Here is a 15,190-nt window from a genome sequence, read left to right as displayed (position 1 = left end):
TCACCAGGGTTGTCAGCAGTTTGTTTGTTTTTTACATTAATCCTGGGGCACCTGGGTGGCTCAGTGGATTAAAGCCTCTGCCTTCCGCTCAGGTCATGTTCCCAGGGTCCTGGGATCCAGCCCCGCATCAGGCTCTCTGCTCAGCAGGGAGCCTGCTTCCCTTCCTCTCTCTGCCTACTTGTGATCTGTCTGTCAAGTAAATAAATAAAATCTTTAAAAAAATTAATCCTTCATAACGTCAACTGATACCAATAAACTTGTTTGAAATAATAGAAATTAAACAACACACACACACAAAACATAGAGTGGCATATGAAACCACCTTAAGCTCCCAATTTAAACGCTTATGTAAGGCAACTTCAAAGCCTCGCCCCATGTGCCACTCATCCCCACCCTGCTGAGTCAGGTCCCCGGTGCCTGGGGTCAGCTGCGGGTGGAGTCCCTTCCTCCTCCCCAGTGTCTAGTGTTCCCGGGGCCTCCCCCTCCTCACCCACCCCCCACCCTCTGCTATGGCCGTCAGTACCACGGGGGTAGGGATTGCAGAACGGTGCTCCCGGTTCCCCTCCGACTCTGGGTTTGCATGGAAGAATCCTCTTTCCACGATGCCACTGGGCTACGTGGCGGCGTGGGGGGGGGGACACGGTGGGAGAGCCCCCACCCGAGACTCTTGGTCGGCCTCCCTGCCCCAGGTGTCACTCAGTGATCATGGGTAGAGAGAACTCTTTCCAAAAAAAAAAGCTGACTGAAAATCTGAAAATCTACCTTCAGAATCAAAACTGTGGAAAGAAGGAATAGTAGCTGTTACAGAGACTGAAGGCCACAGCAGAATTAAGTTCCATAGGCAGTATGCAATATAGAAGTGGTCTGTAGAGAAAATATTTTCATGCTTCTGCACTGTTAGGCCTTTCTGAGCAAATTTGGAGAGTTTGTTTCTGAGTTAGCGTGCTTCCACTGGCACCAACATTTTCGTTCTTTCACTCGACAAATATTTGATTAAGAACTTACTGTATGCTAGGCGCCATTCTAGAGCTGTCGGTTACCTCAGTGACCAAACCAAAGATCGCTGCCTCATGGAGAGTACGTGCCACAACAGTACAAAGGTAGTAAGTGCTATGAGGAAAAACTAAACCTTAAGCAGGTGGAGGGGGGTCAGGAAGCTGGTATGTGCCAGGGAGCAGGTTGTCATTTCACACAGGGTGATCAGGGAAGGCCATTCTCTCTGAGAAGCTGAGAGGGTAAACCAGGCAGACGCCTATAGAGACAGCATTCCAGAAAAGACAGCTCCTTCTCTTGTTTCCTTCCAAATAATGAGGTTTCTTAACACATTTAACAAACAGTGTGGGGAAAACAACAACAACAACATTTGGAAGGGTGATGTTTTACCTTGATGAAAGGAATAAACCTAATTATTCTGAAATATCCCAGTATTACTGTAAACTGAATAAGAACCAAGTTGTCTGGTCTCAGTTTGACAAAGTATAAACAAAAGAGGTCAATGATTCCAAGAAGCACGATAAGAAAGTCCAAAGTGTTCCAATATTGATCAAAATACTTCCTTTTCAAAATTATTATCTATTTAGAAGACAAACAGAACGTGTGTTATTTCATAGCACCTATACAACGATGGGGGAGGGGATGGGTCTTGAAAATTAACACTTCAATCCTCAACTACAAATGAGTTGTACTCCAAAAGTTGAGTTTTAAGTTATTCATTTGGAATTAAAAACAATTTTTTTTAATCTCCAACATCAAAATCATAATTTGATTCAAAATAATTCATTTATAATCTTGTATTTATCATTATTTATTAAAATAATTCATTTATAACCTATAAATGAAGTTGAAATGCTGGAAACAAGCAATTAAAAATAGCAGTAAACAGAGTCATTGCAACACTATTAATAATGAAATATGAAAACAGTAATGTTGACAAATCATCTTCAAACCATTTATCCTAAAAAGCAGTTCTCATCTTATGACAAGGACCTAGCAAACCAGTTTGGATTTATTCACTTACTTGCTTTTTGCATCATTACAGAAAGTATTTGAGAGAAACAACCCTTTGTATTTTCCATCTGGATTCCCATTTCTCTTCATGTCTTTGGGATTCTCTCCACTTTTATGATACGTATTTTACCTGATACCCAAGACCATGACTATTATACCGATTTCATAATTAAACTCAGAAAGTTCAAAGAAGAATACTAAAGTTCCAGGATCCTATGAACTATTACATCAAATGGCTTCTAGTATCAAATTATTTCAATATGACACAGATAGATTCAAAGATATCTGAATTGTTCTTTTCACTGGATACATCTTATTTTAAACAGTACCTTCAGTGCTGATCGAAATATGTATAAAAACATATAATAGTAGTTTACTGATAAAAGTGCTGATACATTTAACTCTCTTGCCATTGGCCACAGATGTATTATCATAGGATAAATGTACATTACTGTTATAACATGTCCCGCATATTCAAATTCTTCTGAAAATACTATGTGATGTACAAAAAGCAGCAATTTATTATTCCTGGGGAAAAAAGAGATCAATAAAATGTTAGATCACTTTAAAAATATAACAACTGAGAGCTGAAGTTCAGATTTGTTTTAATAAATCATTAACATTAATTTGAAGAAGAATATAAAAATATAAAATAAATAAACAGAAACCTAAAGCATATTTTCTGTATATAATAATCATCAAGGAGAAAGATAAAAATATAGCTCTTATTAATTAATCAGGATGGGGAGCATTTTTTAAAATCAAGGCTAACTGCACAGAAGAAACAAGGCAAAGATTCATTCAACAAAAGCAAGAAACAAATAAATGCAGAGAAAAACATCAGCATCACTTAAAAGTCAGAACAGGAAAAAATACTCAGTAATTACCATGATGTATTTAAAAAAAATAAAGATTTTATTTATTTATTTGACGGAGAGAGAGATCACAAGTAGGCAAAGAGGCAGGCAGAGTGAGAGGGGGAAGAAGGCTCTCCGCTGAGCAGAGAGCCCAATGCGGGGCTTGATCCCAGGACCCTGAGATCATGACCTGAGCCGAAGGCAGAGGCTTAACCCACTGAGCCACCCAGGTGCCCCTGTATTTTTTTTTTTTTTTTAATTTTCCAATCCATCCTAAGTAGAGCCTAACAAAAAGTGGTTATCTACATATGTGTCAAGACCCTATATTAATTCCTTATATTTCTCTTTAAACTTAATACATGGGGAAAAGTTAAGAAATTATCAGGATTTGTTATGAAAGGTATGTCAGCGCCCACTTAAAATTTAGTAGCATGAATTTTTCTCGTATTTCTCATTTTTATATCTTTTGTTAATAGAAAAACCTTGTCTTCCTGCTCTAAAAAGCATATAAGTTCACAACTCATAATAGGTTAAGTAAAACTTCACGAGTTAAGTAAATCCATATCTTGCAATAATTTGGAAGATTGGTTACAGGTATTATTAAGGCCCTGTTGTGTTTTTCCTAGTTAGGGATATCAACAGAGCTGCCCCATGGCACAGATGAAATGGAGAGGAAAAAATAGGCCATGAGTTTGATATTTCTTTCCCCTCCCTGCTCAGTGTTATACCCAGAAGAACATGAAAGCAGTCTAGTTTGTACTATGACCCTAAGATATGGCAATTACCACTTAAAAGAGTCCAAACATGACCAGTCTTTGCTTCTCCTTTCCTACTCACTCCCTAACAGAGGTATCAACAAAAGTTGCTCAAACAACTCAATAAAGAGAGAGATGCAAGTGCTCTGCTCCTTCCCTCACCACTTGATCAAAAAGGGCTGACCATAATATTAGTTAATTTTTTAATAAGGAAACTTAATGTAATCAATACTGACAGGGGAGAAGCGGTGATTTTTTTAGGTATATTTCTATTAAAGATTTATAGTACTTACCCATACAGAAAAAGAGGTGCCTTATCTTTATGATATTCCAAGACAGTTAACATGTTTTTAAACTTCATAAGCCAACTTCTAGCTCTTACATAAGTTGAAACATCATAAATACTCATGAATCTAACAGAGAAAAATATACATATATGTTAAAATAAAAATCAAGTGCTATACTTCTGGGTAAATATAAAAAGGGAACTCCCTTTTATATTAAAATATATATTAAAAATGCTCTGTCCTGAAACTCTGCATTGATCTATCGATCCTATGGTCATGTACAGGAAACCCCTGCTGCCTGTCCCTGGAACCATTCTTGACTTGACATAGAGCATAATTAAAGTTTCTCCAGACCAGTTCTTTGGGGTTCAGAATCAAGCTCCCCTTTGTCATGCCTTCCCTAGCTCCAGCCTCTCCAAGGCCCTGAAGGCCCTACCCTTCCCAAACTTTAGGAACTGATGTTAGACCTCCCAGAGAGATTATCAGACTGTTGAAATGTTGACTACCACCTGGCAGGATTTCCTGTCATTGTTGCCCCCACAAACTTTGTCTTGGATCACCCATTAGCGAATGCTTGTCAGGACTATGACCGGATATAGACATATCTCCAAGACACTTGAACTTTTCCCATCAAATTTAATTGTATCTCCCAGTTCCATCAGAAGGATCAGTTCCTTCAAGCCTGGCTGCACCTGACTAATGGCAGGTTCCAGGCTTCCCTACCTACCCTATCCAGTAACTTAGTAAATATGATATAAAGAAAAGATAAATACAACAGTGTATGAAATTACATAGGTTGTCTTTCATGGCTCCCCTAGTCTCTTATCTAATTACACTATAGTCAGATCTTCCACCAGAATCTCCTAATGACACCAAAGTTATGGACCTTCTGGGGAAAAATGTAAATAAGTAAAAATAAGTAGGATGGACGGACGGATGGATGGATGGATGGAGATAGGTGAAATAAATAGATTGATCAATCTGGATATTTAACTCTCAGTTTGATTTTTTTTTCTACCATATAGCCATTTGATTCTGGAAATAACAATTTAAGAGGTATTATACTTACTTTCCTTGGATGGGGCAATAGCTTTTGCTTGCACCAATTAATATCCGGGCTGCCTCTACACTGAGGATTCCATCATTACACTGTTTTTCAAAGCTGCTCTAAACACACAATTTTAAACAAACATTAAAAAGGACCAAAAAAACACACATCATACTATATTCTGCTTTACCTTTACATAGGCCTCATTATTATTATTGAATTCATTATAGGAAAATATACTTTTACCAGAAAAATCTTGTAGCAGCAAAAAAACCCCAAATCCATTCAATTTAAATATTTATTGAATATTCATTTTTTGCAAAGTCCTATCCTGGATGCAATAAAAGATACCAAGTTTCCTAGCTTCAGAAACTCAAAATCTGTACAAATCAAAGAGTTTTCTTTGGTAATATAAATAGCACCATAGCATCATCTTTCTGCAGCAGAATAGTGCAAAGTATTAATTCAAAGGTTAACTAATCATCTCACCCTCTTTAAAAACTACCAAGAGAGAAAAGTTAAATTGTGTTCTTTTATTTCCTTTTTGCTAGGTTTATTGTGATATAGTTGACATATAACATTGTGTAAGTTTAAGGTGTACAATGTGGTGATTTATACACTTGTATATATTGCAGAATGGTTACATGACAAGATTAGTTAACACATCCATTACCTCACATAATTACAACTTTTTTGTGTGTGATTGTGTGTGATTTAAGATCCACTCTCTTAGCAACAATCAAGTATGTAATATAGAATTTTTATAGTCGCCGTGCTATATATTAGAGCCCCAGAACTTATTCATCTTATAACTTATAAAAAAGTTTGTATACTTTGATTAATATCTCCTCCACTCCCCTACCTCCCAACCCCTGGAAACCACCATTTCACTCTGCTTCTATAAGTTTGGCTTTTTTTTTTTTATTTAGATTCCACACATACATGAAATCATACAGTATTTGTCTTTCTCTGTCTGACTTATGTTACCTAGCACAAGGTCCTCAAATCACAGATGGCTGTTCTGTGGTTGAATAATATTCCATTAGATAGGTAGATGATAGATAGATAGATAGATAGATAGATAGATAATAGATAACATTCTCTTTATTCATCCATCGGGGACACTTGGGTTTTTTTCCATGTCTTTGATATAGTGAATAATGCTGAAAGAAACACAGGAGCACATGATCTCTTTGAGATCCTATTATCATTTCCTTCTGACATATACCAAGAGGTGGAGTTGCTAGAAGATATGATAGTTCTAGCTTTAATTCTTTGAGGAATGTTTATATCAATTTCTGTAATGACAGCACCAATTTACATTCCCACCAACAGTGCACAAGAGTTTGCTTTTCTCCACATCCTCGCCAACAAGTTATTTCCTGTGTTTGGGGGGAGAGTTAGTCTAACAGATGTGGTGAGATATCTCGTTATGCTTTTCAAGTTTTTATTTTGGTTACCCCGCGGTCATCACAAGTGCATTCCTTAATCTCCATCACCATTACGTTCATGTCCCCACCCACCTCCCCCCCAGTTTGTTCTACAGTTCTGTTCTTGGTTTGTCTCTCTCTCTATTTTCCCTTGGCTTGTTTTGTTTCTTAAATTCCACATATGAGTGAAATTATATGGTATTTGTCTCTCTCTGACTTACTTGCTTCACTGGCATTATCCTCTCCAGCTCCATCCACATCGTTGCAACGTTGTAGCAATTCTTTATCCATTCACCAATTTATGGACACTTGGGCTGCTTCCATATCTTAGTTATTATAAATAATGCTGCTATAAACATAGGAGTGCATGTATCCCTTTAAATTAGGGGTTTTGTATTCTTTGGGTAAATACCCAGTAGTGTGTTTCCTGGATCAGAGGGTGGTTTTATTTTTAACTTTTTAGGAACCTCCATACTGTTTTCCACAATGGACACACCAGTTTGCATGCCCAGAGGGTGCCCCTTTCTCCACATCCTCACCAACACCTGTTGTTGATTTTAGCCATTCTGACAGGTGTGAGGGATATTTCTCTGTTGATTTGCATTTCCCTGATGATCAGTGATGATGAACATCTTTTTATGTGTCTGTTTGCCAACTCTATGTCTTGTTTGGATAGGTGTCTGTCTTCTGCCCATTTTTTAAAAAAGCTTTTATTTATTTATTTGACAGAGAGAGATACAGAGAGAGGAAAAACAAGCAGGGGGAGTGGGAGAGGAAGAAGCAGGCTTCCCGCCAAGCAGGAAGCCTGACATGGGCCTCAAACCCAGGACCCTGGGATCATGACCTGAAACAAAGGCAGATGCTTAACGACTGAGCCACCTCGGCGCCCTTCTGCCCATTTTTTAATTGGATTATTTGCTTTTGGGGTGCTGAGTTTTATAAGTTCTTTATATTGGGGTGCCTGGGTGGCTCAGTGGGTTAATCCTCTGCCTTCGGCTCAGGTCATGATCTCAGGATCCTGGGATGGAGCCCTACATTGTGCTCTCTGCTCAGAGAGCACACCCCTGTGTGCTGCTCTGCCTACTTGTGATCTCTGTCAAATAAATAAATAAAATCTTAAAAAAAATGTTCTTTATATATCTTGGATATTAACCCTTTATCAGATATGTCATTTGCAATATATCTTCTTCCATTGTGTAGGTTGTCATTATAGTTTTGATTAGCATTTCCCTGATGATTAGTTGAGTACCTTACATGTGGTTGACCACATGTCTTCTTTGGGAAAATGTCTATTCAAGTTCTCTGCCTACTTTTAATCAGATTATTTGTGGGGTTTTTTTTCTATTGACTTTTATGAGTTTCTTTCATTTTTTGGATATTAACCTCTTACCTGACATATGGTTTGCAAATAATTTCTCCCATGCTATAGGTTGCCTTATCATTTTGTTGACTAAATTACTGTCCAGGAGCTTTTTTAGTTGCAGCTGCTTCTGTTTTTTGTGTCTTTGGAAATATATTTTAAAAATTGGTTGTCAAGACCAATGTCAAGTACCTTTTTCTTTACGTTTTCTTCTAAGAGTTTTATGGTTTCAGTCTTATATCTAAATCTTTAATCCATTTTGAGTTAATTTTGTAAGTAGTGTAAGAGAGAGTTTCAATTTTTTTCTTTTGGATGTGAATATCTAGTTTTCCCACAATTATTGAAAACACTATCTTTTCCTCATTGATATTTTTCACTCTCCTGTCAAATATTAGTTGACCACACATGCATGGGTTTATTTTGGGGTCTCAACTCTGCTCTGTTGGTCTGTGTGTCTGTTTTTATGCCAGTGCTATACTGTTTTGGTTACTACAGCTTTGTAGTATAATTTGAAATCAGGAAGTGTGATGCCTCTAGCTTTGTTCTTTCTCAAAATTGTTTTGGCTTTTCAGGTTCTTTTGTGATTTCATACACATTTTTAGATTGTTTATTCTATTTTTGTGAAAAGGGCCACTGGCATTTTGATAGAGATTGCATTGAATCTATAATGGCTTTAGGTAATATGGACATTTTAATAATAATGTTTCTGATCCATGAACATATCTTTCCACTTATTTGTGTCTTTTTCAGTAACTTTCATCAGTGTCACATAGTTTTCAGCCTATAGATCTTTCACCCCCTTGGTTAAATTTATTTCTAAGTATTTTATTGGTTTCGATGCTATGTATATGGGATTATTTTCTTTAATTCTTTATCACAGAATGCATTGTTAATATACTTAAGTACAACTGATACATGTATGTTGGTTTTGTATTCTGCAACTTTACTGAATTCGTTAATTAGTTTTAAGAGTTTTTTGGTGAACTCCTTAGGCTTTTCTCTTTTTTTAAGATTTTATTCATTTATTTGAGAGAGAGAGAGAGAATGAGAGAGCATGAGTCGGGGGAGGGGCTAACAGAGAGGGGGAAGCAGACTCCCTGCTGAGTAGGGAGCTCCCTTCTGGGGTCCAAACCCAGGATACTGTGATCCTGGCTTGAGCTAAAGGCAGCCATTTAATCAACTGAGCCACCCAGGCGCCCCCTAGGGTTTTCTAGATATAAGACCATGTCATTTGCAAACAGTTTTATTCCTTCCTTTCTATTGCTCTGACTAGAACATTTAGTACTATGTTGAAAAGGAGTGGTAAGAGTGGACATCCTTGTCTTGTTTGTCATCTTGGAAAAAAGCTTTCAACTTTTCACCACTGAGTATAATGTTAGCTGTGGGTTTGTTGCATATGGTCTTCATTATACTGAGGTATATTTCTTCTGTACACAATTTGCTGAGAGTTTTTATCATGAAAGGGTGTGGAATTTTTTCTGCATCTATTGAGAAAATCATATTATTTTTATCCTTCATTCTACCAATGTGGTATGTGACTGATTTGTAAGAGTCTCATGCTTTACCAACTGAGTTAGCCAGGAGCCCTTTTTAAACTGATTTATAGATATTAAACCACCCTTGCATCTCAGGGATAAATCCCATTTTATCATGGTTCATAATCCTTTTTTTTTCTTTTTTAAAGATTTTATTTATTTGACAGAGAGAGATCGATCACAAGTAGGCAGAGAGGCAGGTGGGGGGTGGTGGGGGATGGAAGCAGGCTCCTTGCTGAACAGAGAACCTGATGCAGGGGTCCATCCCAGGACCCTGAGATCATGACCTGGGCCGAAAGCAAAGGCTTAACCCACTAACCCACCCAGATGCCCCTGTTCATAATCCTTTTAATGTGCTGTTGAATTTCATTTGCTAGTATTGTGTTGAGAATTTTTGCATCTGTATTTTTCAAGGGTATTGACTTTTATTTATCTTTTATTGTAGTGTCCTTATTTGAGTTTGGGAGTGTTCCCTTCTTTCAATATTTTGAAAGACTTTGAGAAGGGATTGGCATAAATTTCTTCTTTAAACCGTTTGGTGGGGGGGGGGGTGCCTGGGTGGCTCAGCGGGTTAAGTGTCCAACTCTTGATTTTGGCTCAGGTCATGATCTCAGGGTCATGAAATTGAGCCCCATGTCAGGCTCCATGGTCAGCAGGGAGTCTGCTTAAGATTCTCTCCCTCTCCCTCTGCCCTTCCCCCTGTTTGCTCTCTCTCTCTCTCTCTCTCAAATAAATAAATAAAAATCTTTTTTAAAAAAGGTTTATTAGAGGGATGCCTGAGTGGCTCATGGGGTTAAGCCACTGCCTTCAGCTCAGGTCATGATCCTAGGGTCCTGGGAAAGAGTCCCACATCAGGCTCCTTGCTAAGCAGGGAGCCTGCTTCTCTCTCTGCCTCTGCCTGCCACTTTGCCTGCTTGTGTGCTCTCTGTCTTGACAAATAAATAAATAAAATCTTTTAAAAAAATGTTTATTAGAGTTCACCAGTAAAACCATCTAGTCCTGTGCTTTTATTTGTTGGGAGGTTTTTATTTTTGATATTATTTAAATTTGAGTTAGTTAACACATAGTGTAATATTAGTTTCAGGAGTAGAATTTAGTGATTCATCAGTTGCATATAACCCCTAATGCTCATCCCAACTTTGTCCATCACTTAATGACCATCACACTTTGTCCCATCCCCCTACCCACCTCCCCTCCAGCAAACCTGTTTGTTCTCTATAGTTAGAAGTCTTTTATGGTTGCCTCCCTATCTGTTCTTATTTTTCCTTCCCTTCCTCTGTGTTCATCTATTTGGTTTCTTAAATTCCACATATGAGTGAAATCATATATTTGTCTTTCTCGACAGACTTATTTCACTCAGCATAATACACTCTAGCACCATCCACATCATTGCAAAGGGCAAGATTTCATTCTTTTTGATGGCTGAGTAATATTCCATTGTGTGTATATATATACATTTTCTTTATCCATTCATCAGTTGATGGACATTGGGACTCTTTCCATAATTTGGCTATTGGGGACATTGGTGCTATAAATACTGGGGGGCATGTACCCCTTCAAATCAGCATTTTTGTATTCTTTGGGTAAATACCTAGTAATTCAATTGCTGGGTCATAGGGTAGTTCTATTTTTAACTTTGTGAGGAACTTCCATACTGTTTTCCAGATGACTGTACCAGTTTGCAGTCCCACCAATTGTGCAAAAGAGTTCCTCTTCCTCCACATCCTCACCAACATCTGTTGTTTTCTGAGTTGTTAATTTTTAGTCTTTCTGAAAGGTGTGAGGTAGGATCTCATTGTGATTTTGATTTGTATTTCCCTGATGATGTGGGAAGTTGAGCATTTTTTCATGTGTCTGTTAGCTATCTATAGGTCTTCTTTGGAGAGATGTCTGTTCACCTCTTCTGCCCATTTCTTAACTGGATCATTTATTGGGGAGGGTGTTGATTTTGATAAATTCTTTATTTTTTTAAAAGATTTTATTGATTTATTTGTCAGAGAGAGGGAGTGAGATTGTGAGCACAAGCAGGGAGAGCAGCAGACAGTGGGAGAAGCAGACTCCCTGCTAAGCAAGGAGGCTGATGCAGGACTCGATTCCAGGACACTGGGATCATGACCTGAGCCAAAGGCAGATGCCTTAACTGACTGAGCCACCCAGGTGTCCCGATTTTGATGAATTCTTTATAGATTTTGTATACTAACCCTTTATAAGATATGTCATTTGCAAATGTCTCCTTCCATTCTGTCAGTTGCCTTTTAGTTTTGTTGTTTATTTCCTTCACTGTGCAGAAACATTTTATCTTGATGAAGTCCTAATAGTTCATTTTTGCTTTTGTTTCCCTTACTTCTGATGATGTGTCTAGTAAGAAGTTGCTACAGCCAAAGTCAAAGACATTTCTGCTTGTGTTCACCTTTAGGATCTTGATAGTTTCTTGTCTCACATTTAGGTCTTTCATCCATTTTGAACTTATTTTTGAATATGGTGTAAAAAAGTGGCCCAGTTTTGTTCTTTTGCATGTTGCTGTCCAGTTTTCCCCAAACCACTTGTTGAAGATACTGTATTTTCTCCACTGGATATTCTTTGCTGCTTTGTCAAAGATTGGCTAACCACAGAGTCGTGGGTCCATTTCTGGGTTCAGTATTCTGTTCTATTGCTCTATGTGCCTGTTTTGTGCCAGTACCATACTGTCTTGATGATTACAGCTTTGTAACAGAGCTTGAAGTCTGGGATTGTGATGCCTCCAGCTTTGCTTTTCTTTCTCAACATTATTTTGGCTATCTGGAGCCTTTTGTAGTCCCATAAAAATTTTAGGTTTGTTTTACTTCTGTGAAAAATGCTAGTGTTATTTTGATTGGGATTGCACTGAATATGTAGATTGCTTTGGGCGGGAGAGACATTTTAACAATGTTCTTCCAATCCATGAGCATGGAATGCTTTTCCATTTCTTTGTGTCTTCCTCAATTTCTTTCATAACTTTTCTATAGTTTTCAGAGTACAGATCTTTCCCCTCTTTGGTTTGGTTTATTCCTAGGTATCTTATGGTTTTTTTGTGCAGTTGTAAATGGGATTGATTTCTCCTTCTGCTATTTCATTATTTGTGTATAGAAAGACAACAGATTTCTGTACATTGATTTTATAGCCTGTGACTTTGCTGAATTCATGTAACCCTTTTAGCAATTCTCTGGTGGAGACTTTCAGGTTTTCTACATAGAGTTTCATGTCATCTGGAAAGTCTGAAAGTTTGAAAGTTTGACTTCTTCCTTGCCAATTTGGGTGATTTTTTTTTTTTTTTTTTTTTTTTTTTTTGGTCTGATTGCTGAGGCAAGGACTTCCAGTACTATGTTGAGCAACAGTGGTGAGAGAGGACATTCCTGTCGTGTTCCTGACCTTAGGGTAAAAGCTCTCAGTTTTTCCTCATTAAGTATGATATTAGCTGTGGGTCTTCTGTATGTGGCCTTTATGATGTTGAGGTATATTCCTTCTATCCTTACTTTCTTCAGGGTTTTTTTTTTTTTATCAAGAAAGGATGCTGTAGGGGCTTCTGGGTGGCTCAATCAGTTAAGCATCTGCCTTCAGGTCAGGTCATGATCTCAGAGTCTTGGTATTGAGCCCCACGTCTGGCTCTCTGCTCAGTGGGGAGCCTGCTGCTTCCTCTCCTTCTGCTGTTCCCCCATCCCTGCTTGTGCTCTCTCACTCTCAAATAAATAAATAAATTTTTTTTTAAAAAAAGAAGAAAGGGCACCTAGGTGGCTCAGTCATTAAGTGTCCAGGGTCCTGGGATCCAGCCCTGCATCCAGCTCCATTTGGTGGGACCTGCTCTTCCCTCTCCCACTCCCCCTGCTTGCGTTCCCTCTCTTGCTGTCTCTCTCGCTGACAAATAAATAAATTAAAAAATAAATAAAAACAAAAATGGAAGTATGCTGTATTTTGTCAAATGTTTTTTCCTACATCTATTAAGAGGATCATGGGAGGTTTTTGTTATTATTAATTCAATCTCCTTACTCATTATTGGTCAGCTGAGATTTTCTACTTTTTTTATGATTCAGTCTTAGTAGACTCTAAATTTCTAGGAATTTATCTATTTCATCCAGGTTATCTAGTTCTTCGGCTTACAACTCTTCATAGTAACCTCTTACAATCATTTGTATTTCCGTGATGTCAGTTTGTATAGTCTCTACTTTTTTATAATTTTTTTTAAAGATTTTATTTATTTGACAGACAGAGATCACAAGTAGGCAGAGAGGCAGGCAGAGAGAGAGGAGGAAGCAGGCTCCCTGGTGAGCAGGAAGCCCGATGTGGGGCTCGATCCCAGGACCCTGGGATCATGAACTGAGCCAAAGGCAGAGGCTTTAACCCACTGAGCCACCCAGGCACCCCTACTTTTTTATAATTTTGAGTTCTCATTCTTTATTGATTATTCTAGTTAAGTTTTGGCAATTTTGCTTATACTTCCAAAAGCCAACTCTTAGTTTCATTAATTTTTTCCCATTATCTTTCTAGTTTTTATTTCATTTATTTATACTTGAAGATTAATTATTTCCTTTTCTCTATTAACTTTAGCCCCACAAAAATGGGCCCAAAGAACAAATTGTTATTTTTCCTAATTTCTTGATGTGTGATGTTAGGTTATTTCAGGTCTTCCTTTTTTCTTAATGTAGGCATTTATCACTATAATTTTCCCTCTTAAAACTGCATTTCCAGCATCCTGTAAGTTTTGATACATTGTGTTTTCACTTCCATTTGTTAAGATATTTTCTAACTTCCCTTTTGATTTCTTCCTTGACCCATTGGTTGTTCAGGAGTGTGCTGTCTAATTTCTATGCATTTGTGAATTTTTCAGTTTTCTTCCTGTTATTGATTTCTCTCTATTTTTACCATTGATTTCTAGTTTTATGCCATCTTTATAATGATATAAACAAAAAGATTTTTTTAAAGATTTTATTTATTTATTTGACAGAGAGAGATCACAAATAGGCAGAGAGGCAGGCAGAGAGAGAGGAGGAACAGGCTCCCTGCTGAGCAGAGAGCCTGATGTGGGACTCAATCCCAGGACCCTGAGATCATGATCTGAGCCAAAGGCAGAGGCTTAAGCCACTGAGCCACCCAGGCACCCCAAGAAAAAGATTTTTGATATAATTTCAACCTTCTTAGATTTGATAAGGCTTGCTTTGTGACCCACCATATGATCTATCATAGAGAATGTCCCATGTGAACTTGAGAAGAATATGTATTTTGGTGTGTTGAATGGAATGTTCTATATATGTCTGTCAGTCTATTTGATCTGTGTTATTCAGATCCACTGTTTCCCTGTTAATTTTCTGTTCGTATTATCTAGCCAGTGTTGAAAGTGGGATGTTGAAGTCCTTTACTATAATTTTATTGCTATCTATTTCTCAAGAATCTTCAGTTTTGTTAATATTTGTTTGAAATATTTAGATACTCCAGTGGTAGGATATATATTTACAGATGTTATATCTTCTTGATATATTTGTACCTCTACCACTGTATAGTGACCTTCTTGTCTCTTATGACCAATTTTGTCTTAAAGTCCGTTTTAACTGATGTAACTATAGGCACTCCTGCTCTCTTTTGGTTACCATTTGCATGGAATCTTTTTTCCAAACCTTCACTTTCAGCCTATATATGTCCTTAAACCTTAAGTGAGTCTCTTGTAGGCAGTGTATTGTTGGATCTGTTTTGTTTTTTTTTTAAAGATTTTATTTATTTATTTGACAGAAAAAGATCACAAGTAGGCAGAGAGGCAGGCAGAGAGAGAGGGAAGCAGGCTCCCTGCTGAGCAGAGAGCCCAATGCGGGGCTCGATCCCAGGACCCTGAGATCATGACCTGAGCCAAAGGCAGAGGCTTAACCCATTGAGCCACCCAGGTGCCCGGATCTGGGTTTTTTAAATC

General features: G+C 37.8%; 1 protein-coding gene across 6 annotated transcripts in view; it reads right to left on the bottom strand.

Moving 5' to 3' along the window:
* The window catches only part of SLC9C2 (solute carrier family 9 member C2 (putative)), a 105,154-nt gene that overhangs the window by 39,447 nt on the left and 50,517 nt on the right, over positions 1-15,190 (bottom strand). For all 6 annotated transcript variants that reach the window (XM_082704386.1, XM_082704389.1, XM_082704388.1 and 3 more), the window contains 4 exons: positions 4,976-5,073; positions 3,913-4,032; positions 2,337-2,535; positions 1,384-1,572 (listed from right to left, as the gene is read on the bottom strand). In XM_082704386.1, coding sequence (XP_082560512.1) covers positions 1,384-1,572; positions 2,337-2,535; positions 3,913-4,032; positions 4,976-5,073 — 606 coding nt within the window. The remainder of the gene's footprint in view (positions 1-1,383; positions 1,573-2,336; positions 2,536-3,912; positions 4,033-4,975; positions 5,074-15,190) is intronic.

The sequence above is a fragment of the Mustela nivalis genome (genome assembly GCF_964662115.1).
Source record: "Mustela nivalis genome assembly, chromosome: 16".
NCBI lineage: Eukaryota > Metazoa > Chordata > Mammalia > Carnivora > Mustelidae > Mustela > Mustela nivalis.
The sequence above is the reverse complement of the archived record's forward strand: the minus strand, read 5'-3'. Positions and strand labels throughout refer to the sequence as shown.